Source organism: Choloepus didactylus, chromosome 1 (assembly GCF_015220235.1).
Source record: "Choloepus didactylus isolate mChoDid1 chromosome 1, mChoDid1.pri, whole genome shotgun sequence".
Taxonomy (NCBI): Eukaryota; Metazoa; Chordata; class Mammalia; order Pilosa; family Megalonychidae; genus Choloepus; species Choloepus didactylus.
This window is the reverse complement of record NC_051307.1, coordinates 166,809,616-166,837,383: the sequence shown is the minus strand read 5'-3', so window position 1 is coordinate 166,837,383 and position 27,768 is coordinate 166,809,616. Positions and strand designations below refer to the sequence as shown.

Here is a 27,768-nt window from a genome sequence, read left to right as displayed (position 1 = left end):
CTGCGTCCCACCCACTACTTAGGTAGCTAGTATTATTCTTGCCCCAGAATTGCAGCATGAAGGGTTTGGGTTAGGTTGGAGGAGCAATTCCTTGATAATTAAACATTGGAGAAGTACCGAGGAGGTTATGAAATTGCCCTTTCTGAAAGTCTTTCACACTAGGTTTTGTTGTCCTCTGATGAGGATTCATTCTTTTCAGCCCACAGATACTGATTGAAAGCATCCCATGTGCCAGCGCTGCAGGATGGTTGCAGAATGGTCTGTTAAAGGATCCCCTGAGAGTCCCGCAGTTCCACTGGGACCCTCGGGCCTTCCCTACCTGGAGGTGTCCCTGCCCTGTTCCCTGAGCTCAGGTCTCTGGTTTCAGGGGCCTCTCGAGGTTGGCCCTGGATTGAGGCTGTCCGCCCCAGCCGATGGGGGGTGTTCTCCTTTGGCTGGTTGATGTCAGGCGTGCTCCCACCTCAGAGTCTTTGAACTTGCTGCACCTTCTGTTTGGCATTTTCTTAAACTGGGCCTTTGCAGGGCCTGACCCTCACCTCCAGATTTCTGTTCAAATGTCACTTTATCAACAAGGCCTTCCTGGGCTAACATATTTCAAGCTGTAACTCCCAGCCCACCTCTTCTGCTACCCTCAGAACTTCCCTGCTTTACTTTTTTTTCCATAGCACTTATCACCATCTAACTTGTTATAGTTAACTTGTTTAAAGTAAGTGAAACTCCATAAGGACAGGGAATTTTGTCTGTTTTGTTCATTGTTGTGTCTGTAAGGCCTGGTATGCAAAAGTTAAAAAATTTGAGCAAATGAATATATGAACAAATGAACAGATGAGGGACTGAGGAGGTTGGCAAGCTACCCAGGGGACCAGATGTTCCTCCATGCCCTCCTTTGACATTCTGAGCTTTTTGTCCCCATTATCCCTTTGATTATAACTTGTTTTCCTCCTTGTAGCCAGGAAAGCAGACAGCTAGGAGCATGACCGGCAAATCCAGCTTCCTCTGGGTTGGGTTCATTCAGATCTAATTTGGTGGGTGGGTCCCAGACTGGTTGTGACACATCTTGGCACAGATTTCACACTACTCCCTTCTTTTTTGTACCCCAAATCCTCTTTGATGGGAAATGAGGACGCCGAGGTAGGAGGGAGCTGGGCTGGGAGGCTCCCCGTCTGCTGGGAGGCGGTGGATCCTGCACCTCTTCTTCCTCTCACCACATCTCTTGGCCAGTGACGACAGTGGTGACAATTACTGAGTCCCATGGGCAAGCCATTGAGTCATCAGATATCTAATCAGATAGCATCTGAGCCTCGGGGTGACTGACTCACTCTCACTGGCACAGCCCAAGACTAATGTTGAGGGACTCCCGCCCAGCTTTAGGCTGGCGAACCCCTTCTGTAGCCACCTACCTTGCTGCAGACAAGGTTCCAGGTGACCTCACCCCTCAACCTTGTTGGTCTATGACTGAGCAGCTGGAAGGATGCTCAGAGGAGGGGCTGGGCATGGATGTCCCATTTCATCTCCAAGGTCGGTGGGACACTGGACTTGGGCCAGGTGGATGAGCTTGTCTGCAGACAGATGTTCCTCTCTGGGCTTCTTGATGGAAAAGGGAGGGATGCCCCCCCTCCAGCTGCTGCCAAGTGGGGCTTCCTGTTTCCTTCCTCTGTTCTAATAGCACCCTCTTCCTTTTTATATTTACAAACCCCTCTGACTGTACAGCAGCCATGGTCTCTGAGATAGCCCTTCAAGGCATTTCGTCCGAGTGCAGAGAGTAAGGCTCTGCCTTCTTGGAGCCTTTGTGTCCTCATCTGTGAAACAGTGTTGGTTATGGGATCAGCCTTGGCTATCTCCTGAGGTCATTTTGAAGACTTAAATGAGATAATGTGTTTGACAAGGGAATCCCTGCACAAGCTTGGGTTTTGGCCTCATTTAAAAAAGAAAAGGATCTGTTTTAGAAAATTTAGAAAATAAACACAAAGAAGAAAATATATCCCTGCACCTTCTGTTACTATTCAATGTATAGCTTTAAAAAAAGAGCTTATACTATAGTTATGGTTTTATAAAGTGTCTGGAATGCCCATGTCCATCCATCCAGAGTCTCAGTGGAACAATAGGTAATTACAAAGGGAAAAACCTCTTCTACAACTTACTTTTCCATAAAAACTTTACAAAGATTTTTAGTTGTTGGACTGGTGGAAATTGTATCTTTCCATCAAAAATTTGCATTAGCTTTACTTTTACTAATGTCAACTCATTTTCCTACCAGTGAGTCAGATCCAACCCAGTGCTCTTGAAAACCAAGTCTAACTTCTGCAAATTCTGCCAAATGGAGGTAGAACATGACTCTTTTTTTTCTGGGCTGGCAGGGAGCTGACTTGGATTTATTTGAGAGATTTTGTCCTTGGGCCGGAGCTTGTTTTTATGGCTGCTCTGACATATCTGCGGGCCCATCTGGCCTTCCATGTGGGGTGGGGGAGAGTCTGACCCAGGGGTAGAGCCCGTGTGACTCAGTGAACCTGAATGGCAGAGTGTTTCTTGCTTACTTTGCTCCTTGAGTTCTAACTGGATTCTGATAGTGGCCTTGGGCTTGTCATTTTATCACTGCCAGTCTCAACCCTTGTTATTTTTAAGTGGCTGGAATGTGTCAGGAGAGAGCAGAGCACTTCGCAAGCCTGAGAAGTAGCATAACTGCAAAATCATGAGGGTTATTCAGTGCTGAAGGTTGCCTCTTTTGCAGTTATGGGGCCCTGTAAACCCATGTCCTACCCTTATTGGAGAAGAAAGCGGGTATGGAAACATTTGAATCTTGTAGAGGGACTTAACTATAGGACAGCTGGCAAAGCGTGGTCTCTGGAGCCTTTTTGCAACCACAGTGCAGATGAGGAAACTGGTCTTGGAGCCCACCGACTGTTACGTGGGCCTTTTCAGAAGCCTTCCTGGTGTAGTGGCCTAAACTGGGGGACATGGAGGGAGAGATTCTGTCTGACTTAATTAGCTGTAAAGAATGAGGGAACACAGAGGTTTTGGCCTGGAGCAAGCAAACAGCTGAAAGGGGATGGGCATCGAGCTTTGTAGGAAGGGGGTGGGCTCACTCTTGAGTGTGTTAAAGTTGAAGTGAACGGGTGTCTCGTTGGGACTGTCAGGGGCTGGAATGCAGGAGAGGTTGGAAATGGGAAGTTGGGAATCAACAATGTGGAGGTGCCCATTTATTGGAGGAGAGTGTGGGAAGGGAACTGGGGGTCAGAGGTTAAAGATGGAGTGGTGGGGAGGAGAAAGGGGAGAGTACCTTTAACAATCCAAGTGCTTTACATGCTGAGGGAGGTCTGTCTGTCCCTCTCTTCCTCCCTTCCTTCCCTCCCCTCCCTTCCTTTCTATTTTGCCCTTTTTATTGAGGATCTGCTAGGTGCTATGCTGGCTCTGCAGTAGCTGATCTTTGATATGCATTATCTCCTGTAATCCTCACGGCAAGGCTGCAGGGTTGTATTACCCTCATCATCCCGAGAGGCTTGGGAGGTAAAATCAGGTGCCCAGATCACAGACCTTGTAAGGAGAGGAGCTAAGACACCAACCCAGGCCTACCTGGTTCTCACCGCTGGCTGGTGTCTGGCACACGGTAGGCATTTAGTGACTATTTGAAAGCTGGAAAACACCCCGGCACACTGGGGGAGAAAAGTTAAGACAGAGAACTGGCTTGTAGGGCTGCAGGAAGTTTTTGAGCTTCTCTGGCAATGTCTGTGCATCTCTTGCCTTTTTTTTTACACTGGGGAAACTGAGAGGCTCTTGCTCCAAGTAATTTTGAGGCCCCTGAAACTTCCTCCCCTCATGGCCATCGTCCCAGGCTTTCTTCCGCCTCTGTCAGCCTTCCCTTCTTCCCCGTCACTTCTGTATCCCCCGAGCCCCTCGCCGGCCGTGCCTGGGCGGCATTTCTCCCGTGGGACTTGGCGTGTGGAGGTCCAGGTCAGTGACATCCGTCCTGTGGCCCTGGCCGCTCTCCCTCCGCGTGGCCACAGGCCCGTTTCCAGGAACTGCGTCATCACTGCTGCCCAAGGAAAGGGCAAGCAGCTGAGTGACGGGCACCTGTCCCAAAGCAGAGTTCCTGGTGATCGCTCACTCAGATTTCCCAAGAAGGCCAAAGCAGTTGGTCCAAATCGTAGTTCCCTAACAAGCGATCAGGTGCCCTGTCCCTGTTGGGCGTTTCTATCGAGATGGGCAAGAAAGGAGAATGGATCTTGGCTCTCCCTTGCCTGAAAGACCATGTCCTTCCTTGCAGTTTTGGTTGGAGATTTGGAGAAGCAGCAGCTGCATTTTGGAAGCTCTCAATCTAGAATTGAGATGGGCTCACAGGGAAGTGGGGGGCAGCTGCCGACCCAGGCCGTGAGCTCCCTAAATTGAGTAGGTCCTCAGTCCCCCCCCCCCCACAAACACATCCCCCCTTTTAGAGCTGGCTGCACCTCGCGCTTGGCAGCCTCTGCCTCAGGCATCCTCTGCTGGGGCTGGAGCAGAGAGCACATTGCAGATTTGAGGTTTTCCTCTTCTGGTGGTGCAATGGGCCACTTGCATTTAACTCTTTCCTGCCCCATAGGTAGCAGGAAGCCAGAAATGGGGGGCTGGTGGTAAGCAGGGTCCCCGCCAGGCAGTGTCTGTTGGGAGGTTTACCATGGACAATTCTCTGTCCCCTTTGTCATTCACGAGGGTGTGGCCTCTTCCTTATGTATGCTGTCCTCAGTAGCTAACTGGTGTGGTTTTTCTCTGTGGTATGCAGTGGTTATAGGGGAAATATGGGGAGTATGGGGTTTTGTTCTAGCTCTGAAACCAAGACGCTCCTTCCTTCTTTTGAAACTGTTGTCTATTTTCAATAAAATAAATCACATTGACATAGAGCAGCTCCTTCCTTCCCCTTCTGTAAACCACAAGGCATTCCCTGGAGGGAGAGGCAGGGAAATTAATTTCTCAGCTGAGGAAAATCAGTATAGGATGTATTTTTGCCTCTAGTCTTGCCAACATGGGTTGGCCTTTTTTATGTTGCCAGGCAGCAAGGTTGGTCCTGGCCAAATGGCGATGTTTCTCTTCAGCGTTGTGGCTTTCCCTTTCTGTTCCCCTTGGGGGTACCCTCCTCCTACATTTCTCATGCCTCCCAATTGAAGGGTTCATCTTCTCTCCCTTCCCTTCTGTGAAAACCTGCCCTGAAGAAAGAATCTGACTAACTTATACTGAAATGTAAATGACTGATGTGGCTTGAAGATTTATGGGTCTCTCTGGACTTGCAAGTATTTACGATTTAAAAACATGCCCATAGCTTGGGGTACCGGGCTTTCAGCTTGGTGGGACTGCTTATTCCCCAGCTCAGGGTTTAGGACAAGGCAGGGATTTTTGACATGTGTGTGAAGGAACCAGACCACATATTTATTTGGCTGCTCTTATATTGAGAGGGAATGCTTCAAAGCCCAGGCCATAGTTTTCATTTCTGCACAGTTGAATGTCCTGGAGGAGTTAAAGCCAAAAGTAGGGTTGGCAGATAAAATACAAGACCCCAAGTTAAATTTGAATTTCAGATATTTTTTAAAGTATAAAAATAAACATTAATGCTATGTGTTGTTTATCTGAAATTCAAATTTAACTGTAAGTTCTATATATTTATTTGCTAAATCTCACAGCCCTACAAAGGAGGGAAGTTGTGGTGTCAAGGCATCAGGAGGAGGGGAAAGCAGTTTTAGAGTTGGCTGCCCCCCACCCCCCAGGGTTCATGAGTTCATAGCATGTGGAGCTGTGCAAGGATTCTGGCCCATTCCTTAGTCTGCAGATTTGGGCAGGCACAAGTAAAAATGTCCCCGGGAGTGCTCGCTACCCTGAAAAGCACTCATAGGCCCACGTTTCTGTTGTAGCTACTCCCACTTCTGGTGTTTCTCAGAATAAATGGGTTTTCTAAGAAAGGGAGCTTTGGCCAGGATGTCTTCATCCCTCCTAACCTTCACGCCAACTAGGTCTCCTCTGAAGAGTCTCCCAGAATGTGGATTCCTCAGCTTTTCTTCCCCCTGGCTTCTCCAAGCCATGACCTGGCTTCTGCCTCCTTGCAGCTTTCTCTTCCCCATACCTGGGTGCCTTTATTAGGTAGGTAGTTTGGTCATTTATTCATTTCTTTGTTTATTCATTTTTCGTCTTAAATTTTTTTCTAGGAGGCACCGAGGAGCTTGCATTCTTGTAGAGGAAATAGCAAGTCTTTGCTTCAGTTAAGGCAATGCTCAGCTATGTTTAGGAAGCCTCACTTTATATATTTCACTCTGAAGAAGTGGCTTAAATGGAAGTAAGAAAAAGAGACCATTTGCTCATTAATTTGTTACCCAGCCCCGAGTGTATTCCCCGGCTCTTCAGTGAAACATCATGCAGCAGATAAGGTGCTGGGCTTTCAAAAAAAATTCTGAAATTGTTGGTGTATCTGAAATCTACAGGGATTCTCTCTTTCTCTGGATTCAGGTCTTTTGATAGCAAGTTCAGTCTAGCTGAGTGAAGGCTCTTTTTATACAGAGAGGACTGGGAGGTCTGTTTTCACACTGACCTGGATGCTCAGCCAAGGTGGTAGAAGCCAACTGTAGTGGGCTCTGCTGCTGAGAGCAGTTGTTAAAAGGAAATCATGAGGTGTAAGGCACTGTATTAATTTATGTAGGTTTTTCTATCTGGCTCCATCTCAACACCAAAGGCTCAAGAAAATATACAGATGAAGTTTTGTAGCCTGAAATTCAGAAGTTTACATAGCCCTGTGCATAAAATGATGGCCTCATTTCATATCAATTAAAATAGACTTTGCATGCAAGTAAAAGAGGACTCAAAAACAGTGGCCTTAAACACACAAAGGTTCATTCTCCCATGTGAAAGAAGATTTGAATTAGTCAGTCCAGGATTGGTGCTGCGGCTCCATGGTTATCAGGAACCAGTCTCCTAGCTGCTGCTCCATCCTGGTATGTGAGTCTCATCCTCAGTGTCCAAGATGGCTCCAGGAGCTCCAGCCATCACATCTGCTTTTCTGGACAGAAGGAGGAAAAGAGAAAGGAGAGGGGACATTTGCCCCTTTCATTTTAAGGAGTCTGCTTGAAAGTCCTACATAACCCTTCTGCTTCCATTTCATCATCTAGAGCCTAGCCACCTAGTCACAGTAGCTTCAAGGAAGGCTTGGAAGTCTAGTTTTCTTAGCTAGCTAGGCTTACTGCCCAGGGTTGTTTCTAAGGATGAAGGAGAGAATGGATGTTGGGAGGCAGCTAATAGGCTCTGCCATGTCTGTACTAGGGCTTGTATATCTGCTAGAAAGGCTCTGCATTGGAAAGAGTAAGAAGTGGGCATGTGTGACCCACAAAGCAAGCTTAGGACTCCCTTGACAACAAGATAGAGTAACCGCCCATATCTCTCTGCTACATCATTTTCCTCCCTTTATGGTGTATGGAAAACTTCCCTTTTAATGTGTTGGAAACACTAGCTTCCCATAAAGTTTTGAGTGTGTGCACATGTGCATTTTACTAATTCGAAGAATCCATTCATACTTTCCTTTAACAAATACTAATTAAATGATTCGTTTCCCATGGCCACTTCCTTGGTGTGCAAGTCTTCGTGTCTTACCTGGACTACTGAAATAACCTTTCAGCAGGTCTTTCCCCCCACCCCCACCGGCCTCTCCCCACTGCCTCCCCTTGATGGTGCTGCTCACAATCTTTAGTGTAGTCCTCTGTCTCCAGCGTCAAGCCTGAATCTGAGCACAGCATACAAGGCATTTATTTCACGGTCGGGCCAGCCTCTCCTCTGTGGTGCTCCGTGCTCCGCTGTGCTGTGCTTGTGTGTGTTGTCCCTGCCGCCCCCGCCCGTACTCACAACCGCTGGGTACATTGTGTTGTTTTGCTCACAATTTCTAAGTACATCACAGAATGTTTTGCATCACTGAGTGTTTTGTTCCCTTTGCCTGGGGATGTTTTCTCCACCAGAATGACTAGCTCTGTGCCATTCGAAATGGAAGTCACTGGTCCCACGTGGCGATTGATGTATAAATTAATTAAAATTAAAACGAAAAACTCATTTCTTCGTTTGCACTCATCACATTTCAAATGCTTGGTGGCCACCTGCGGCGGGTGGCTGCTGCATTGAGTTAGGCATATGGAGAGCATCTCCATCAGCACAGAGCTCTTTTGTATAGCGCTGCTTAGATTTTAGCCTTCCTTGAAGGCACTGCTCAGACGGAACTTCTGTGAAGCCTTCCTGCAGTCCCCGCCCTCACTAAGCTTTCCTTCGGTCCTGCTTCTCTGAGAATGTGATGAAAGTCATGGAGGCCATCCTTTGAGAACACACAGACGTGCGCCTGCATGCATAAACTGGAAAAACATAATTTTAGGGTGTTCTCTAGCTCCCCTTGAAGCCCATCTGTGTTGATAGTAACAGCTAACACATATGCATCGAGTACCAGGTGCCTGAAGTTCTAAGCACAGAGCAACCCCATGAGGTAGGTTCTGCTGTTTTGCAGATGAGGAAACTGAGGCAAAGAGAAGTAACATAATTGCTCAAGGTCACACAGCTAATGAGTGGCCCGGCCAGGGTTTGACCCAGGCCGCCCGAGTCCTGGGTCTGTGTCCTTGACCTCTGCACCGTGGGTTAAGAGTCTCACCCTGGAGTGTGAGCTCCTTGAGGGCAGAACTTGCATCTCATCCTTTCTGTGTCTTTGCAGCACAAGGCGGTATAATAAAGGTGAAATGAGTGCTTGGTGGAGGAAGGATGCTTGCCATTGAGACAGTTTCAGATACTTAAGGCATAGTATAGCCTCAGCCCCAGGACATTTGGGTTCTTCTTTGTGGGTATCTTATCCTTTTTCTTTCATAGTTCTCTTGGCTGCAGTTCATTCCTGGGACAGGCCTCCGGGCTCCTCATACCTGCCTTTGTGTTGGTGACACCAGGTGGACAGGAGGGGGTTTGCTGGGAGCCCTGGCTCACACAGAGAGCCCTGCCAGGCCAGCCTGTGGCAGCCTTGTCTCCCCTGGCAGGGGGCCCAGCTGCTGCCCTGGCCCAGTCACAAGGCGATTCCTGTCTTTTTCACAGATCTTAGGTGGCTTGAAATGGCACGGGCTCCAGGTGGCTAGAGAGGACCCCGGATGTGTGTGCCCTTGTGCCCTGCTGCTCTTTCCAACAGCCTGCTCTGGCCAGGGTCCCCTGGCAACAGCAGTGTTGGCCGTATTTGCACCTGCATTGCAACAGATCCCTTAGCAGATCCCTCAGCTTTCTGACATGGCATGCTAAGCAGGAGGTATGTACTGCTAACTCTTATCATGCCCTCATTTTCCTCCATGTCCCCCAACCTTGAATTCTTGCAGGTGGTAGGTAGAATTAAGCCAAGTCACCTGTGTTACTTGCTGACCCAGAAGAAGATGTGTTGGAGGAGGGGAATTTAACATTTTAGGGAATCAGATGCTCCTTTGGCTGTGTGTAGTGTACCAGGCAAGAAATAGTGCCAAGTGACCCTGGGAAGACTGAAGCCTGGAGAAGTGGGAAATGGGGAGTGGATGTCCCTGGCTGATGAAGGGCTTGGAATAGCACCAAATAGTTTCCAAGTATTGATTCACTACCCACCGTGTGTTTATTGAGCCCCAGCCTGGGTGGTGGAAGATTCACAGATGTATAAAACATGGTCCCTGCCTTCAAGGAGTTTACGGTCTTGTTGAGAAGACCAAGCAAATAGTAAAATAATTTGAGATGTGTCAGCAATATGTTCGTTGTGTTGGGCAGTTTTCAAAGTGTGTTTTCACATCTGCTGTCTTACAACATGGTGTACTGCAGAAATAGGTACAGAAACTTGGTGCTGTGAATTCAGAGAGGATAAAATATCACCCAGGAATGCATTTCCTGAAGACCCCTGAACCTGGGTTATATATCTCCAGCTTGGAGGAAGGAGGGTGAGTGGAGTGGGGAATTATTTACATTTTGAGAGAATGACATTCCCCTCACATGATTTAGTGTGTACAATTCAGCGATTATTTAAGTGAGTTTTCACATCCCCATAAAAGGGCATTTCTAAGTATAAATGTATCTTTTTATGTGAGCTGCAGAAGGGAAACAAAAAAAATCAAAAGGTGCATTAAAATCAAAACAACCAAGTGTTGTTGTTTATGGCTTATCATTTGTACCCTAGCTTAGTACAATAATTAAACAAATATTTCTGCAGTGTTATCGTTGAATTAAAAAATTTTGTAATACAGTCCCTGCTCTCAGAAGACTTCCCGAGTTACTAGAGGTCATGCCTTTGTAAAGGGACCATAGATATTCCATGTAGTGTGGATGGAAACGGGGGCTGTGGGTTCCAAGTCCCTTTCTGCTGCAGCACCATCACTTCTGGGGCCCTGGGGCTGGAGTGCTGACCTCCTGCCTCTCGTTGTCTAGCACGTGTTGGTGGTCCTGGTGGAGTTGCTACTTGTCCCTCTCCTCCCTGATCTCCCTTCACGGACCTCTCGTGGATGCTGTCTCAGGTTTTCAGGCCCAGAATAGAAAGCTTTGAGAACTCTCTTCCCAAACATCTCATTCCAAGGATCCCAGTGAGTTGGTGTTCTGTTGCTTTGCCTGGGATGGGCGTGCCCTCCTGCCTGCTCACGCCAGCCCCTGGAAGTGACCTGGCCAGCCCTGCTCTCCAATCCAGGGGCTCCTCTGTAGATCCAGCCTGGCAGGGAAGGAACCGTGATGGATACTCCCTTCCATCAATTCTTTGAGTATTCCTGTTTCAGAGGCATGAGGACCGTTAATGACTCTGAACCTTTGTGTTATAATCATGTTAGAAACAGTCTCCAAACAGAGGCAGTGGCACAGGGGATTAGCTCAGGAAAGTGGCTTACAGCATGTCCAGCTTGGAGGGCAAGTGGTGACAATGGATGGATGCTCCAGCCTGTCCCTTCTGAATCCAGAAAGTTAACCTTCCTGTGACATGCTTAATGATGTCTTTTTCTGACATTATATGCTCTCATATCCTTAGATTAGTTTCTAAATAGCCCAGATGTGATTTGAAGGAGTTTGGGGCCATTATTTTTCTTGGCAATGGTTGGTGGCTGGTGAACCAGTCAATCAGAGACTGTGAATTTGTCTTCTTATGTCAGCAAAGCATGACTGTGGCCTTTGTTAGCAAAATGGTATGCAGGAACAGGAAGTAATCTTTCCAGACCCAGGCATGAGGGTGGGAATGAAGAATATAATGAAAGTACCTGGGAGGGTGGCTTTGGATAGAGTTGTGTGTCCAGCTCTGTGCTGGGCATTGTGCGTGATAAAGTATAAACCACAGGTCTCCCTTCAAGAAGTTTTGGCCTGCTCAGCTGCTATTGGGCAGTGCAGAGCTATCTTTGAATGAGTTCTCTACCAGATGCTAGGGAATTTAAGCCCAATGGGAGTTCACAAAAAGGGGAAACCACTAAGCCCTAGAAGAACAGGACTGTTTACTCTGAAGAGGAGGCTAAGGGATGATAAGGCTTTTTTTTTTTTTTTTTTCTAAAATAGTTTATGAAGGGTGATAAGGAAGAAGAGAGTCAACAAATTAGTCCAGCAGAGTGTAGTGGAAAAAGAATTGACAGAGGATGGGGCATTTGAGATGGGTTTTAAAGGATGCATAGGAGTTCCCTAGGTAGCGATAAGGGGAAAAGGTATGTGTTCCTGGCTGAGGGAATGGCACATGCAAGAGCAGGGAGTGTTCGGGGGATGGTGAGTGGTTGGGTGGGAAACAATAGGAAACTAGGCTGAGAGCCCTGATGTGGCCTGATTCTGTTGAGGGTGTGGAGTGTCTTAGGTAGGGGAGTGATGCTTTAGATACTTTAGTGTACTTTAGAAAGACTATCAGGTAACCTGAATGCAATTATGTGCGACTAAATTTATGCCGTGTTGGGTTTAAATTGGCCATGCAAGATTGGAAGCTGGGAGACCAGGTAGAAATGTATTAAAACAATCCAGGGAAGAACTGGTGCCAGAAACATCTGCTGAGGTTTCTTTCCCATTCACTCCTTGGTACAGAGCTGGGGGATGGGAGAAGGGGTCTAGCAGAGCCTGTCAAGACTTTGGGTGCTCTATAGAAAGAATATCTTGCCCAGAAAGCTTGGCAAAATTGGTGTGTGGTTGGTGATGTGGAGAGAGGTTGGCGAGCTGAGGGTGGCCCAGTGATGGTTTCTGTGATTCCTCATTGGGGTCATAGCGAATCAGTCTTGTAAGTCACTGTTGGAGAAGTGGAATAAATCAGGGCCCTGTGTTCATGCTTTTTCTGTCCAGGTCATTTGAGTTGGGGGCTTGGGTTCCAGTCCCAGTTTTCCTTTCTACCTGTGTGACCTTGGACCAGTGCCTTAACCTCAGATTCCCTGGGTATAAGATGGGCAGGGCTATAGGGTAGATTCCATGGGAAAACATTTAAAGCACTTGGCATGTAGTAGGGATATAATAGGCTCCCGTTTCCAGGCTCCTCTCATCTTTCCTCCCTCAGGGGATTTGGAGGTATGCGGGCTGCAAGGAAGAGGCAGGGCTTACCCGTGTAGCTGCAGTTTGGTCTTGGCACTCCTAGACCGTGTTTTATTGTGATGATGTGCTTTGGGATTGTAAGTGGGGGTATTTTTTTTTCTCATTCTCTGCCAAGGAGGGAGAAAGAATTGAGGGTTTTAAATTACGGCAGAAGAAACTGAGGTTAGAGATGAGAACTAGACAGCTGGAGTAGTTTGGCCACTAGTAGGCTGGTAGGGGCAAGTGTTGAGCCCTCATTTTTTATGCGTTTTATTCAAAGATTGATGTGGGGAACGTGGGCTTTTAGGGATTAGGTCCCTTCCAGTCTTGTAGACCTGTCGGTTGCCTGGGCAACATTTTGACCCTTGATCTCCCCTCATTGCCAATCTGAGGGGTATTTATTGTTTTTATTTTATTTTTAGTTTAAATTTTATCTTTAATATGGGCCACCTTTGACAAATATTTTTGGTTTCCCTCTTCTTTCAGTGAGTAGAGTTTTCTTTTTTTTTTTTTTAGATATATGGCAGGTAAATAGTAAGTGATAATTGATGAACCAAACGCCTCAAATAGCCGTTCTTCTAAAACGTTTTATTATGGAATTTTTCAAGCAGATACAAAAGTAAATAGAATAGTACAATGAGCCACATTATCCATCACCAGCATCAACAATTATTAACACCTTCCCAATCATGTTTTCTCTAGTTCCTAGTGTTTTTTAATTCCTTTTGCATTTTACAGCAATTTACAGATACCGTATCACTTTACCCGTACATGCTTAACTATTTATCTCTAACAAATAAGAACTTTAAAAAAATCACAAAACCACTTTCTCAACTAACAAATTTAATGATTCTTTAATAACATCTAGTCTTTTCCGTATTTGTCCAACTGTACAAAAATGCATTTTCTTATAATTGGTTTAAAGCTTTTGATTGGAAACAGCTTTTATTTTTCGAGTTGATAAATAGTGGGATCTCTCTCTTTCCCTCAAATTATACTATTGCTCAACCCAGTGACATAGTTTTGAGTTTAAAGAAAGAACTATGTGGTAGATAAATGGCAAAGCAGTAACTGATTAAGAAGTGCATCCAGAAGCAATTTTGCAAACTTTTTATTACGGAGAATTTGCAAACACATACAAAAGTAAGGATAATAGTAAAAACAAAATAGGCCAGTGGTTAATTAGACTGCTGATACACTTATTTGCACACATTTAAGCACTGTAGAATGTTTTCTTGTAAGTCCTTGCTGTAACTGTGTATCCTCAGTGCTGTAACTGAGGCTCATGGGAGTTAGCAGAGGCCTTGGCATTCTAATCTGAGGAGTCTAATGACTTGTTCAAGGTTGTAGACCCAAGACAATGGTCATTGTTGGTGCCAGGAATATTCTCTGTTCCTCCCAGTTCTCTCCGCACATTGCTCTGGCTCACAGTGGCTCAATTGTCCTTCAGTCAATGCCAGTTCTGTGCCGGGCATTGGAACATCTCTCTTGCTAGCATTACGGTGTGTTCAGAGCTGGGTCCCTGGGGGTGGGGGGAGCTCCAAAGGGGCCTGTTTGTCCATAAGCTGGTGGGACCATCTGTCTGGGGGAGCAGTCCCTGGAAGGACTGGCATTTCTTCCCATGGTCCCCATGTTGAAGGGCTTATGCCTAAGAGGCAGAATGAGGGGAGTGGGAGCAACCATCTCCCTCGCTCCTCCACTAGAGAGGAAGGAGGAAAGTTGGGAGTTGGGGGATTGGAGCTTTCCCAAGAGCATCTGATGCTTTCAGGTCCTGCACTCCTGGCTGTGGTTGTGGTGTGGGGGGTGTTATTTCCAGTTCTGGCATTCCGGTTCTTTATACACCTGCCTCTGAGCTCTTATGCTCCATCCTCCTGATCGGAGATCAGCAGCTACTCATTAGCTGCAAAGGACTGTCACGAGGCATAATTTCAGAGCAAGCAGATTCTTCCCATGTGCAGGGTTCTCCCCTGTCCTGTGGCATAAAGCAGCACTCTTCAGTCCCTCAAAACACCAGACAATGATCAGGCCACCTGTTGTGGCCTAGGTCTGTATTATGTACCCCAGTGGAAGGACGAAATCACTTCCTGATTAGTATGTGTCTCTTTCTGACCTTAAAAGATGCTGATACTTCATGTGTTCTGGGAACGGCGGTGTAGGGGGCTGTGTGAGTCTCCTAGGACTGCCGTAACGAAGTGCCACAAACTGGGTGGCTTAAAACGACAGACATTTATCATCTCTAGTTCTAGAGCCAGAAGTCTGAAACAAGGCCTTGGCAGGCCGTACCCCCTTTGTATCCTTAGGGAGAATTCTTCCTTGCCTCTTCTAGCTTCTTATGGTGGTTGGCAGTCACCGGTGGTCGCCTTATGTTCTTGGCTTGTGGCTGCATCACTCCACTCTCTGCCTCCGTCTTCACAGGGCCTCATCCCTGCTGCCTGTCTTCTTTTAATAAGGATACCAGGTATACTGGATTATGGCCTTACCCTTATCGTAACTTGAATACACCTGCAAAGACTCTTTCCAAATAAGGTCACATCCACAGTTACTGGAGGTTAGGACTTCCACATATCTCTTTGGAGAACGGTCTAACCCATGACAGGGTCCAAGGCAGAGATGAAAGATAAATGTCGGTGGACTTGTGGGGAGGAAGGTGGAGCCCTGCTGACATTGGGGAAGCCCACCGCAGCAGTGGAGCTCTCTGGCCCAAGTTTGATGCATTTAGGGTTGGTGTACGTGGCATGTGTGCTGTGGGGCAGAGTTTGGGGGTTATGTTGGGGGTGGGCATCTGGCTAGCGGGCCGCAATGGAAAGCAGACTGAATTGGGGTTGGCATGCTACCCAGGCTTGTCTCTTTGAGCAGGCCATCTCGAATTTTCATCCATAAAATACATCCTTCCATCTCCTTGAGCCCTAAACCCCCCTGGCTTGATTCTGTGGATCGGGGGTGTAGGTTTGGTGGTGGTTCCCCAGGTTGCTGTTGGGTAGGTTGGGTGGGCCTCACCCTCGGGCATTGCTGCCTGCCCCTTGCCTCGGCCTTAAGCCTGGTCCAGCCCTTGCCAATCTCTTGTTCCGCAGCGGGAAGAACAGACGCTCCTCCACCCCAGCTGGCATGTGGGAGTGTGAGAGCCAGAGGAAGCCCGAGGAGGAATGTGGGTGGGCGGGAAATGGCTCAGTGTCTGTTCTATCCCTGCAGTAACAGAAAGGATCTGGTTTGGGGCCCTTGCATGGGATGTGTTGTTCCCGGAGGCCTCGCTGTGTGTGGCTGGCAGCCAGTAACGGGGAAGGGAGTAGGAGCAGTGAAGGGGTGAGAGGAATCAGCTGGCTGACCGGCCTTGACCTGCTGGTTTGGGCTCAGTAGGGCCCCGTGTCCTGGGGAAGAACAAGGCCTGGCACCCCCTCCTGCCAGCAAGCTTTTAGCTCAATTGGAGCAATCCCACAGGGCAATAAATGGAGCCCACCCAAGGCAGAGGTGCAGGTGCTGCGGGAGGGCCCGGGAGCCCCGCTGGCGTGATTGGGATGCGTGTGCCGTGGCTGGAGTTGAGTTGCAGGCTGGTGTCGAGCACAGACGTAGACGAGGTGGACGCAGTCCTGGTGAACCCTCACAGTCCCACAATCAAAACTCTTGAGTCCGACTCACCTCTGGATGGACTGGGCCTTCCCCACCCCCGACCTCTCTGGTCCCAGCGTACCCTCAGTTTCCTTTAATATGCTGGGTTTTTAAATGTATGCTTACTTTAATATAAAGCAGGAACAGTCCTGCTGTTTTGATCAACACAAATTAAATCAGATTATGGTTGATTGATAGCTGAGGTCTTTATATGCCTTGGTTTCAGTGTCTCCCAGGCCAACGTGTGAGCTTTCGGTGATGATGGAAATGTTCTGTATTTGCATCACTCCATAAGGGAGCCACTGGCCACATGTGGCTATTGAGCATTTGAAATGTGGCTAGTGTGGCTAAGAAACTGACATTTTACTTAATGTAATTAATTTAAAGGTAAGTAAATAGCCACATGTACTAGTGGCTCCCATTTGATGGGGCATTGGATATTGCAGTTCTAGAAAATTATAAGTTGGTAATCATGGATGAGAACAGTTTTTTTGGTATACTTTTATTATTAAAAACTTCAAATATATACATAGTAGAAAAAATAGTATAATAGATCCCTATATACTCATGGTCCAGCTTCTACAGTGTCCAACCCATGGCCAATCTTGTTTCATCTGTGCCCCTAGCTCCCCCTCCCAACTTCTGGCTGTATTATTTTGAAGGAAGTAATTGCTTAATAATAATTATTATTATTATTATCATTTTAACAGCTTATCTTTAACCTCAGGGCAGAGAAAAACTGTTTGACCTTAATTTTTTTTTTTTTTAAACTCCTTGAGACTGTTGGACACCGTGATATATATTAAAGAGCTGAATGGCCCACCCACTAAAACAGCTCAGGCCCAATGTCTCTTAAGCCTGCTCACAATTTTCTCATATTTCTTCAGGATAAACACACACTGATGGAGTCTTTAATTTATAATACGTACTGTTGGGAAAAATAATCAACACAATATTAAACTGCTGTGACCGAAGATGTACAGACATTTTGGTCTGAGAAAAATTGATGCCCAGTGTGTTTGACAATTTTTAGCTCTGCAAAATAAAAGAAAAAAGATTCAGGTAATTGGGCTTGATAGAAATTATGGAAACTCCATAGCACAAGCTTTCCTTTGTAAAATTTGATATAAATGAAACTATTTGATGGATAAAATCCATGTTAATTTGAAAACGAAAAGAACTGATCCTAAAGAAAATAATTTTGATAAACTAAAAAGGAAAAAAAATTAGGAACACTTGAGTAAAATGATCAGGGAACTAAATAGCCTTAATGGATTTCTTTCTAGAAAATGCTTTCAAATGACAATTTATCTGCTCTGAGATAATTCCAATTAAAATGTTTATGTCCAGAACCCCTCAGGGATAAAATGACTGTGTGGAAATGGCTGGTGCCCATCTCTGGGCACTCTTCAATTAACCTCATACAAAAGTTTGAAACAGGAGTGGAAGGGTAGGAAGTCTTCAGAATCAAAAGACTCGGACTAGCTAGCAGCTGCCAGCCCTTGGGATTCTGTGAATAAAGGCAGAAAACCATAGCTTTAATACAACTGAGAACAGGTGCCCACTGTGCCCACTTCTATGTGAATCCTGGACATCCCTCCCTCCCCGGGGCCTTGTCGGTGCTTTCAGAGGTTCTTGATCTTCCTCAGATGGGTTGGAAAGGAATTTGGGACTTTTCTTTGTGATCATCTGGCTGGAAGATGGGTTCTTTCCAGCAGCACATGCCACATTCTCTGTCGTGACACAAGGGCAAACTACCATCAGATGCAAGGTTAAAAAACAACAGCAAAAAATGTGAGGACAGAGGCTTCCCTCCATGTGGCTGCCCTTGTCCTGACTGCTGTGAGGTGGGGTCCTCCCGCCAAAGCTGGGTCAGGGCAGCAGGCCTCCCTGCCACGTTGCCTGGCACGTCCCTTTCCTCCAGTGCACTGCTGCTGCAGTTTGACGGAGCAGTCACTGCTGACCTCAGGCATGGGGCAGCCTCTGCTTCACCCCAGGCTGCTGCCTTTCCAGTCCTCTTGAAGAGAAAGTGGGCTCTCCCATCTCCCGGGCCACGCCCCAGCGTCCAAGGGCTTGGGAAGCCTTCTTGTCACTCCCTAATTTCTCCCATGAAGCACTGGGATGTTTGTGCAAATTAAGTCCACTTGCTCCTGAGTAAACCCCAGAATTCCTCTGGGTTTAAAGGGCCAAAGGTGTCCGGAAGGGAGTGGGGAAGGCACCTGGGGCCTGTGCCTTGAACGGGTGTATGGGATGCATGGGTGTGTGTGGTTTGATAAAGGGAGAAGTTGTGTCTCATTCATCCTCTTGGCTCCCAGGGACAGGGATCCGAGTGGTTCCTGGGAGCAGGGGAGGACTCAGCCTTGGGGTGTTGGAGAGGCTAAGCTCAGAGAGGGCCTGCAGGCTTTGGGGACCCAGCGTCTCTAGGCCCACGGTCGGCCGCCTGGCTCCTGGCTGTGAACAAGCTCGGCTCTTCTAGCATGGACCTGCTCCTCCCGCTTGTCCTTGGTTCCCTGTTGGCAATCATTGGAGGGGGACACATTCTCTTTGGTTGCCACATCTTTTCTCCCTGCAAACCTCCCCACCCATCCAGGTCCATTTAGTGTGGCCTTGGTTAGGATGAAGTAGAAAGACCAGTACCTCTTTGCAGCCCAGCAGGTTGTATTTCATTGAATTTGGGGAGCATAGGCTCTGGGTTAGGGTTTGAATTTCAGCTCCATCCCTGACAGCTCTGTGATCTCAGGCAATTGATTTAACCATTCTGAGCCTTGGTCTCCTTTAGAAAGTAGGGATAATAATTGGACAGGCTTTGTTGGGTTATTTTGAGAATTAAATGAGATACTGTATGCAGGGCACTTTGTGTATGTTATCTGACACAGGGTTAAGTGCTCAAACAGTAACTGCTCTGATTATTTTCTTTATCATCATCACCTGTATCCAGATGTGTGGGTATGAAAGTTGTTAGGAGCACTAGTTCAGATCAGTGTCTCTTGCTCTCTTTTCTTTTTTTTTGTGGGGGGGGTCTCTCGATGTGACAGGACCCCTTCCTTCTCCTTTGCAGTTTCTGGGGCTAGTGCTGGTGTGACCTGTCTTAGGTGGGGGGTGGGGTGGGGTGGTAAGGGGTGGGGGCAGCACTCCTGGCTCCATTCTGAGCCCCCTTCTGGCCCCTGGCCCGAGCAGCTCTTCTTGCTGCGTACTGGTTGCGTACTGAACTGCCTGATGATTACAGCCATGAAATAGCTGTGTGACCTTCAGGAAGTCACCTCACCTCTCTGGGCCCTGCTTTGAAAAATGAGGGGCTTGAACTGGGTGGCCTGTAAACTCTCTTCTGCCTTGAACCTTCATTACAACTGATGTAAATGTCCGGATGCTTTTGTTCCTTCCTGAGCTCCAGTTGTGGGCTAGAGCGGAAGTCGAGTCAGAAGGGCATGGCTGCAGCCTCCCTCCCCGCTTTCTTGACCCTTTGCAGAATACCCATGCACTTCCATACGCTCCATAGTCACAGCTGGCCCGGGCCAGTGTCTAATGAAGGTCACTTATCGAATGCATTCATGAGCAGCCTTTTAAAATTCTCTTCTTAGGGCTGTTTCCATGAAAGCCCTTATTGTCCATGAGTTGTGAAGATATTTAAAATTTTTCCTGTGTTGCATCTTACAGCTCAAACCTAGCCCTGCTAACATTTTCCTCTTTGGTACTGATATAAGCAGAGCCTCAGCTCTTTAGTTAATTCGTTTTCTCTTCTATGTGTGAGTCATTGTCTGCATCATGGAGCCTTTGAGCACAGAATTCCAATAATGAGCTAATAATAGGGCCTGGTTCTTTGCTAGGGTTTGGAGGTAAAAACTTTGTTTGTTCCAAAGATGCCATCTTTTATATGATGGTGAGAACCAGGTAGCCAGCTCTCTTTGGGGTTGCAGAGTGGCTTCTGATGTTGCAGGTCATGTGTCCTGTTAGGACAGTGGGAAGTGCAATCACGGAGTTAAGCTCTGCTGCTTGATAGGTCCGTAAGCTTCTTGATGCCTCCTCTCTTGCTGTGGCCTAGCCGGGTACCTGACACAAGCCTGTAATCAACTCATGTTTGGCACTCCTCTCCCCCTTTTAGGAAGCTTCCCTAGGAAGCCTTTGATAAATCACTCTCCCTTCCCTACATCCCCACACTGCTTTACATCTTCACCACTTCTCATGGTCCACCTTGTATTAGAGTTCGTAATAATCTTGTCTGTTTTTCCAGCTGAGTTGTCGCTCCTTATCTGTGTGGGCTCTCTTTCTCTCCAGAGTTTAGCCTCATGTTCTGTTGCCAGGAGGTACTGAAAGTTGAATGGATGATCTCCTGCTGGGGAGGTAGGATAGCTCCTTACCCAGGTGAGCCCCTGCCAGTCCTTCCTCATGTATGTAGTTCTAGGAAATGTTTTTAGGACATGCCTTACAAAGAGGCCATGAACACTGGGGTTCTTGAGGAAGCTCTGACAGTTTGGTTCCTTGAGTTTAATGGTGGTAAAATGATACAGGGACTTGGGGTCAGTGTACCATGGGTCAAAAACCTTCAATTTAAATTGTCTGAGATATTCAAAGATGTCTGAGATATTCAGAGGTAGCTCTGGGCTGGGAGCTACCAGAAAGAAGTTGAGGGGTGTTGGGGGATTGAATCACATCCCCCACAAGTCATGCTTAAGTCCTAACCCCTAGTCCTGCAAATGTGAACTCATTTGTAAATAAGATCTTCAAAGACCCTATTAAGATGAGGCCAAATTGAATTAGGGTGGGCCTTAACCCAATGTGACTGGAGTCTTGATAATGAAAGGAAATTTGGACCTGGAAATAGACGCCAAGGAGGAGACAGAGGCAGGTGGCACGTCATGGAGGCAGAGATTGCCTGTCTCAAGCCACCACCAGAACACTGCAGACTTCGGAGAAGGCATGGCCTGCTGGCGCCTTGATTTTGGACTTCTAGCCTACAAACTGCGAGATGATACATTCCTGTTGTTTAAACCAGCCATTTTATGGCATTTGTTATAGCAGCCCTGGCAAACTAGGACCGTTTCTGTTATTGGGAAGTGGAGTGCTGCTGTATTGAATACCTAAAAATGTGGAAGTGGCTTTTGGATTGGAAATGGGTAGAAGCTGAAAGAATTTTGAGGCTTTGGTAGAAAAAACCTAAATTGCCTTTAATAGACTGCTGGTAGAGATACAGACGTTTAGGGTGATCTTGATGAGGGCTCACAAAAAAGTGAGGAGAGCTGTAGAGAAGGTTTTTATCATCTTAGAGACTGCATATATCATCATGAACAGAATGCTGGTAGAAATACAGATGTTGAAGGTGCTGCTGATGGGGTGTTAGAAGGAAGTGGTGTTATTGGAAACTGGGAGAAAGGCAGTCCTTGTTGTAAAGTGGCAGGGAACGTAGCGAGACTGTGTTCCAATGCCAGATGGCAGGCAGACTTGTAAATGATGCACCTCAGGTATTTAGCTGAGGAGATTTCCAAAGTGTGGAAGGCACAGCCTGATTTCTTCTTATTGCTTATAAGAAAACGCAAGAAGAATGAGATAATTGAGGACTGAACTGTTAAACAAAAAGGAACCAGGACTTGATCATTTGGAAAATTCTCAGCTTATCCAGACACTGTGCTCTGAGACTAGAGCCCAAAGTGTCCCAACAGGGTCCTTTTCCAGGGAAGGAGGCTCCTTGACAGGGTAAGGCTGGGCAGCCACTTGCTGAAGAAACTAGGCACATGACTCTCAGATCCAGTCAGCCAGCTCGGAAGAAGTCAGGATTGGAGGTGCGGTTATCCTGGAAGGATCTGTGGAAGATCCTTTGGTCTGATGGCTTGGACCCCCTTGAATTGTATGGAAATCTGTAAGGTTTTTGAGAATTTTGTATGCGCAGAAGCACTGCCAGCCTGGACGGAAAGAGTTAGAGATGATGAAAGGCCACTTGAAATGGGCTTCCTCTTTTCCTTCTTCTTTGTTGGTTCCTTTATTTTGAACTGATGAAATGTTGGGAGGTGTAAAGAGGTGTGGGGCCCATGTTATAGCAGCCACATTTCAGAAGATCTCCATGGGAGCGTCTCCTTTCTTGTTTGAAGGAAGAGAAGGTTCGTATTTCAAGCAGGGAGCTGTGGGGGAAGAGAGTTTTCCCCTTAAATGTCTCTGAGATGATGACCCAACAATTCTACTCCTTGGTATATACCCCCAGAATTTAAAAATGGGGACTCTTGCACACTTTTGCTCATAACAGCATATTCACAATAGCCAAAAGGTGGAAGCAAACCAAGTGTCCATCAGCAGATGAAGGATAAGCAAAATGTATAATATCCATACTGTGGATTGTTATTCAGCCATAAAAAGGAAAGAAGTGCTGATACATTTTACAATATGGATGAACTTTAAAACCATCATGCTGAGTGAAATAAGTCAGACATAAAATATCTAGAAGAGTGAAACTCATCGAAACAGAAAGTTGATTAGAGGTTACTGGAGGCCCCGGAGGGAAGGGGAAATGGAGAGTTATTACATAACAGGTGTGGAGTTTCTTTTGGGCTTTTAGAAACAGATAGCGGTACTGGTTGTGCAACATTGTGAATGTACATTGTGAATGTAATGAATGCCACTGAATTGTACACTTAAAAATGAGTAAAATGACAAAGTTCATGTTATATATTTTACCGCAATAAAATAAAATAAAAATGTTGCTGAATTGAAATACTAAAAATTCTTAAAACAAAAGCAAATCTCAACTTAGAAAATGATAGGATCCTGTGGGATAAATTCTTTTCCCTGGGAGTCTGGGTGAGGGCAGCCTTTAAAGAACCAGCCCATGTGCTTGCAGCCTTTCCTTGTAGCCCGTCTGGGCAGGTGGAGGGCTCCAGGAGGGCTGTCCTTAGGTGGGGATGGAGGGTGGGGGTGGAGGTGTAGGGCGGGTGACGCTGAAGAGAGCACGTTGTGCTGCTTCTGTGGGTTGGTCAGGTCCGTAGAGGGTGGGCATCGTCCTGTGCAGCTGAGGCAGGTGGGTGTGTGGGTGGCTGGTCCCAGGGCCACGCAGTCCCCAGTAGGTAGGTCCTTGGGCTACTTTGGTTGCAGCCTTCACTGGGCATTCAAGACCTCTGCCCTTGATTCCTTTTTAAAAATCTAATCCAACCAAGCTGAGCCTTTGTCAAGTCTCTTGCAGATATTACATTTATAATACTGTCTTCACAGCCTCCAATGCGCCCTACTAGCCCCCCATCAACTCTTTCCCATCCTTAATCCTCAGCCCGATCGTCCTCCTTTAAGAAGCCTTCCCATATTCACTCCTGGAAGTGCTTTCTTCCCCAAGTTCCCTCACTGTATTTCCCTCTATCCTATGGTATGCTATGGCATGTAGGCCCAACTTTGTATTGAGGATTTCTGAGTGTACTGTGCGCCCATTTTATCTTCTTGACCAGACTGTCATGGCCTTGCGGGGGGTGTGAGTCTGGGGTGCAGGACGGGTTCCCTGAATGCCGGGGCGTGGCAGCCATGTGATCAGAGAGCTGGTGTGCACCATGGCTCTGATTGTTTTCCCCTTAGCCCTCACTAATGTCCTTAGCCGGTGGTTTCCCAGGACGTCCCCTCAGTCATGTGAGAATAGTTCCGCCTGTGGGTGCGGGCCCCTGCTGCTCTCTTCCCCCTTGCATCAGAGGGGCTGCCCCATGGGCGTCCCCCCAGAATGATGCAGCTACTTAGGGCTCCAGTGAATTGAGGGTGCGGGTGAAGACATTGCCCTGGGCCGGCTTTTGGAAATGGCTCTTGGTCCTATGGTCAGGAACTCAAGGAGGGTCTGCCCTGCGAGTGCTCATAGTGTTTGTGTGCTGGTTTCTGATGCAGTCACGTGGCCCGCGCTTGGGGGTGTGTGTGTATGTCTACTGTCTAAAAGGAATACAAGGTGAGCCATTTTAGTAGCCACATTAAAGAACAAAAACAGGTGAGATTATTTTTAATAATATATTTTATTGACTCAGTATGTCTAAAATATTATTTCATTGTGTAATCAATATAAAATTTATTGAGATTGTTTTACTTGATTTTTTTTCTGTACTAAGTCTTTAAAGTTCAAAGTGTTTTACACTCAAAGCACATTAATCTCAGTGTGGATTAATTGCATTTCAAATGCTTGTTAGCCACACGTGGCTGGTGGCTACTCTCTTTGTGCAGGTCTAGGCATGTGGTCAGCTATAAATTATGTCGATCCCACTTGATGCTTCTTGGAAACAGGGACTGTCTTGTTAGGTTGGGCCTTTCCCTTTCCTGCCCACACGGTGCTCTGCCCCCCACTGGCGTTGCTGAGTGTGCGCTGGGTGGGGGACTGTGGCACAGTGAAAGCACTGGGCGGGACCTGTGTACCCGGAGTCTGGGCACAGCCCTGCCTCTAACTAGCCTCCTGATCTTGGGCGAGGCCTGCCGTCTCTCAGAGCTGTGGCTTACATCCATAGAAGGAAGCTCTTGGACCATCATCTCCAGGGCCCTTTCTGGGTTTGACATGCCATGAACTGAGCTGCAGATCTGGGCAGGGAAGGCATCAGGGACCATTGGTTCCACCCTGGCCTTGTTAGTGAGTGACAGCATCTCTCCGAAAGGCCACTCTTGGGTATCAGTCACGTGAGGGCTGGTTTGCGATCTGACTGAGGGCTGGCCTGTGTATCTAATCCGTTGGGTTCCTAATTGTGGAAATTCACCCATCCCACCTCCATCCATCCATCCAGGCTCAACCCAGGACCTGCAGGTGCCAGGCCTGTTCCAAGAGTGGAGAGGCAGAGACAGATAGGACACGTCCTGGGCCTTGGGGAGCTCATCCTTTGGAGGGTACGCTGGGCTGTGGGGAGCCCCTGCCATTTCCTGAGGCCTCACAGGGTTCTTTCTCGCCTAGGCTCAGCTGGAAGCTCAGAAAGCAACGCAGGACTTCCAGAGGGCCACGGAGGTGCTCCGTGCCGCCAAGGAGACCATCTCCCTGGCCGAGCAGCGGCTGCTGGAGGATGACAAGCGGCAGTTTGACTCCGCCTGGCAGGAGATGCTGAATCACGCCACTCAGAGGGTATGAGTCATAGCTGCGTGTGCCTGTGTGTGAGGGGGTGTGCCCGTGTCCACAAGTGTCTGTCCATTTGTACCCAAGGGTGTCTGTCTGCCTGTGGGGGTGTTCGCCCATGTAGGGAGGGTGTGGGTGCCTGCGTACCAGTGGGTATCTGTGTGTACCTTTGGGTGTCTGTGTATCTGTGGATGACTGCACCCCTGTGAGTGTTGTGGGGGTGGGGGTGGAAGTGTCCTCTTCATACCCCTCCTTGTCCATCTGATCCAAACCTCCCAGTGGGTTTGGATGAGCTCTGGGTGTGGGGATTTCTCCCAAGCAGGGGTAACACACTTACAGGCACATTGACCAAAAACGTTTCCCAGGTCCGTTCCCACTGAGCTCCGGGGTGGGGCTTGGTTTAGAATCCCTGAGGGAAGACCTTGATTAACAGCCCAAACCACCCTGGGCCTGGACTCAGGGTGTGAGTATTGTGGGGGTCGTGGTCGATTAGATCAGAATCAAGTGGGCACGCAGGCGCGGCTTGTTGGGGCTGGCCTGGGATCCAGGAGTCAGCCAGAGAGTAGGATGTAGACTGTATGAAATTCATCCAGTTTTTGACCTACTGGGTTTTATTCCATTATTGCTCAGCTCTTTACCAGCTCCTGTAACTTCTCGGGTCACACTGCTCAGAATCAGAAGTGGTAGGGTCAGCTGCTGAACTCCAATGGGTATCCTGGGGGGTCATGAAGAATCTTCCTGTACACTTCCTTCTCCTCCAAGCAGGATGCCTGGGCTTCTCCCGGGATGCCCAGTCCCGTGTTCCCAGCATCCTTCGCACCAGCCTGGGTCCATTGGCCCCATCCCTTGCCCCCATCCCTATGTCTAGAACATTAGTGCCTGGAAAACCAGCATAGCACCACTTTGCTGCAGAGTGGTTGGGTGAGCCGCCATGTGGCTTCAGCACCAGCGGAGGTCCTGGGTGGAGGGTGGGTAATGTAGAGGGGGTGCAGGGCTGCAGCCCTGGTCTTGGTGGCTGCTTACAGGTTGTCTGTTGGGCTGGAATAGGAAAGTCAGGAGTTAATGTCAGTAGCCTCTCCCTTTTCAATGTTACCTGCCACAGTGGCTCAAGTCTTGGGGGATCTGATGATTAAAGATGTCCACGCATGTCCTTAATAGAAAGCCTGACACACAAATGACTTCGAGTCAAATCCGTGTTGACTTTCTCCCACCTCTCCCTGAGGCCTGAGACTCTTCTGACTGGGCTTTGCCTGTACAGTGTGTGGCCTTGAGCCTCCTGCCCCCTAGTGGACACGAGGCGTGTAGAGCTGAGCACAGGCTGGGAACAGCTTTTCTGGGTCAGCACACGAAAAACCGAAGGGAGGTTGGAAATCTTGTAAATTTATAAGCCCAAGCCTGACAGATGTGGAAAGGACACCCCTACAAATTTCAGAGTAGCTAATTCCAAGAAATTAGGTGAAGGCTTGCTTTTCCTTTTTGCCTCATGTCCCCACTCCAGCTGAATTCAGTATGTCTGGAGATACGACTTCTGGAGATTTCAGAAGTCAATCTGTAAAAAATAAAAGCATGATTTTGCTTTGGATGTGTATTATTTTAAGTCCTGGGGTCCTGGTGGATGGTGGTGGGGGGCAGCCAAGGAGGGTCCTTCCCAGGTCTCCACATTGTACAACTCTAGGGGTTACCATTCTCACCACATGGTACTTCTTGGAGCTGTGCAGTGTACAAGATGGCTTGGGGTCTCCTGAGGTCATGTGGATCTCCGAAACATTCTGGGAGAAGGCAGTCTGACGTGTGTCCTCCCTGTAGCTGCTGCAGGTGAAGGCGCACTCATTTGGTTTGTTTGGTCCTAGGTATAAAAGTTGCAGGTTAGCAGAAGTTCTGGGTCACGGACCAGGAATTTCCATTCTGGGGATGCTGTTCCTCTTCCCTAGATGTCTTCACAGTTACATAGTCCTGGAATACTCCTCCTTGAACCCCCGAGGGAGGGTTTGGAACTGACGCTAGCAAGAGACAAAGCCTGTGATGAAGCTTTCTTCAACCTTAGTGGGTTTGGGCAGCAGAGGCCCCTCCAGTCTTGTCTGATTTGGCCTGGAAGCAGCCCTTATGGGAAGATGGTGGCTCCTCATCCTCTGGAAAGAGAAGGCCTGACATCCTGGGAGCCAGGAATTATCTTTTCTGATGTCTGCTGAAAGAGACCAGACAGAGGAAGGGGAAAGTGTGATTTGGGACTGGAGAGGCAGGAACTGTTCATGAGCTGGCAGGAGGTGGCTGGTGGAGAAGAGAGGATACGGAGTCAGCCTCTCCCTGCTGGCTTCTGGAGTGGAGATTAGGTGGAGGGAGACATGGCCTGGGATGGCAAATAAGGAGCTGTTCAAACCATCTCTCCCTCAAATGCAGGGAGAAGCCGCCTTTTGGGCTCACCTCACCCAGGCACGTGATCAGAAACAGAAAAAAGTTTGAACAAGCTGCTTGGGGTTTCCAAAGAGGCCATGCAACTCTTTTCCCAGGGAGGAGGCCCCTGATCTTAACTCTGCAATGCTGGGGATGTAATTGAGGGTGTAAAGGTCTTGGGGATTGGAGAGGAGCCGAGAAGGCCACAGTGTGAGGCTGAGGCAGCCATTCTGACCAGGTGTCTAATGTCAGGTGATCTGGCCTCATGG

At 47.8% G+C, this 27,768-nt stretch overlaps 1 protein-coding gene across 2 annotated transcripts in view; it reads left to right on the top strand.

Annotated features, from left to right (window-relative positions):
* The window catches only part of SH3BP5 (SH3 domain binding protein 5), a 67,863-nt gene that overhangs the window by 30,600 nt on the left and 9,495 nt on the right, over positions 1-27,768 (top strand). Inside the window, exons 1-2 of one of the 2 annotated variants that reach the window (XM_037845173.1) lie at positions 24,151-24,637; positions 24,953-25,117. In XM_037845173.1, the coding sequence (XP_037701101.1) occupies positions 25,094-25,117 (24 nt within the window). In that variant the 5' untranslated portion in view covers positions 24,151-24,637; positions 24,953-25,093. Of the gene's footprint in view, positions 1-24,150; positions 24,638-24,952; positions 25,118-27,768 lie in introns of those variants that run through there. The other variant, XM_037845163.1, reaches the window with a different exon arrangement.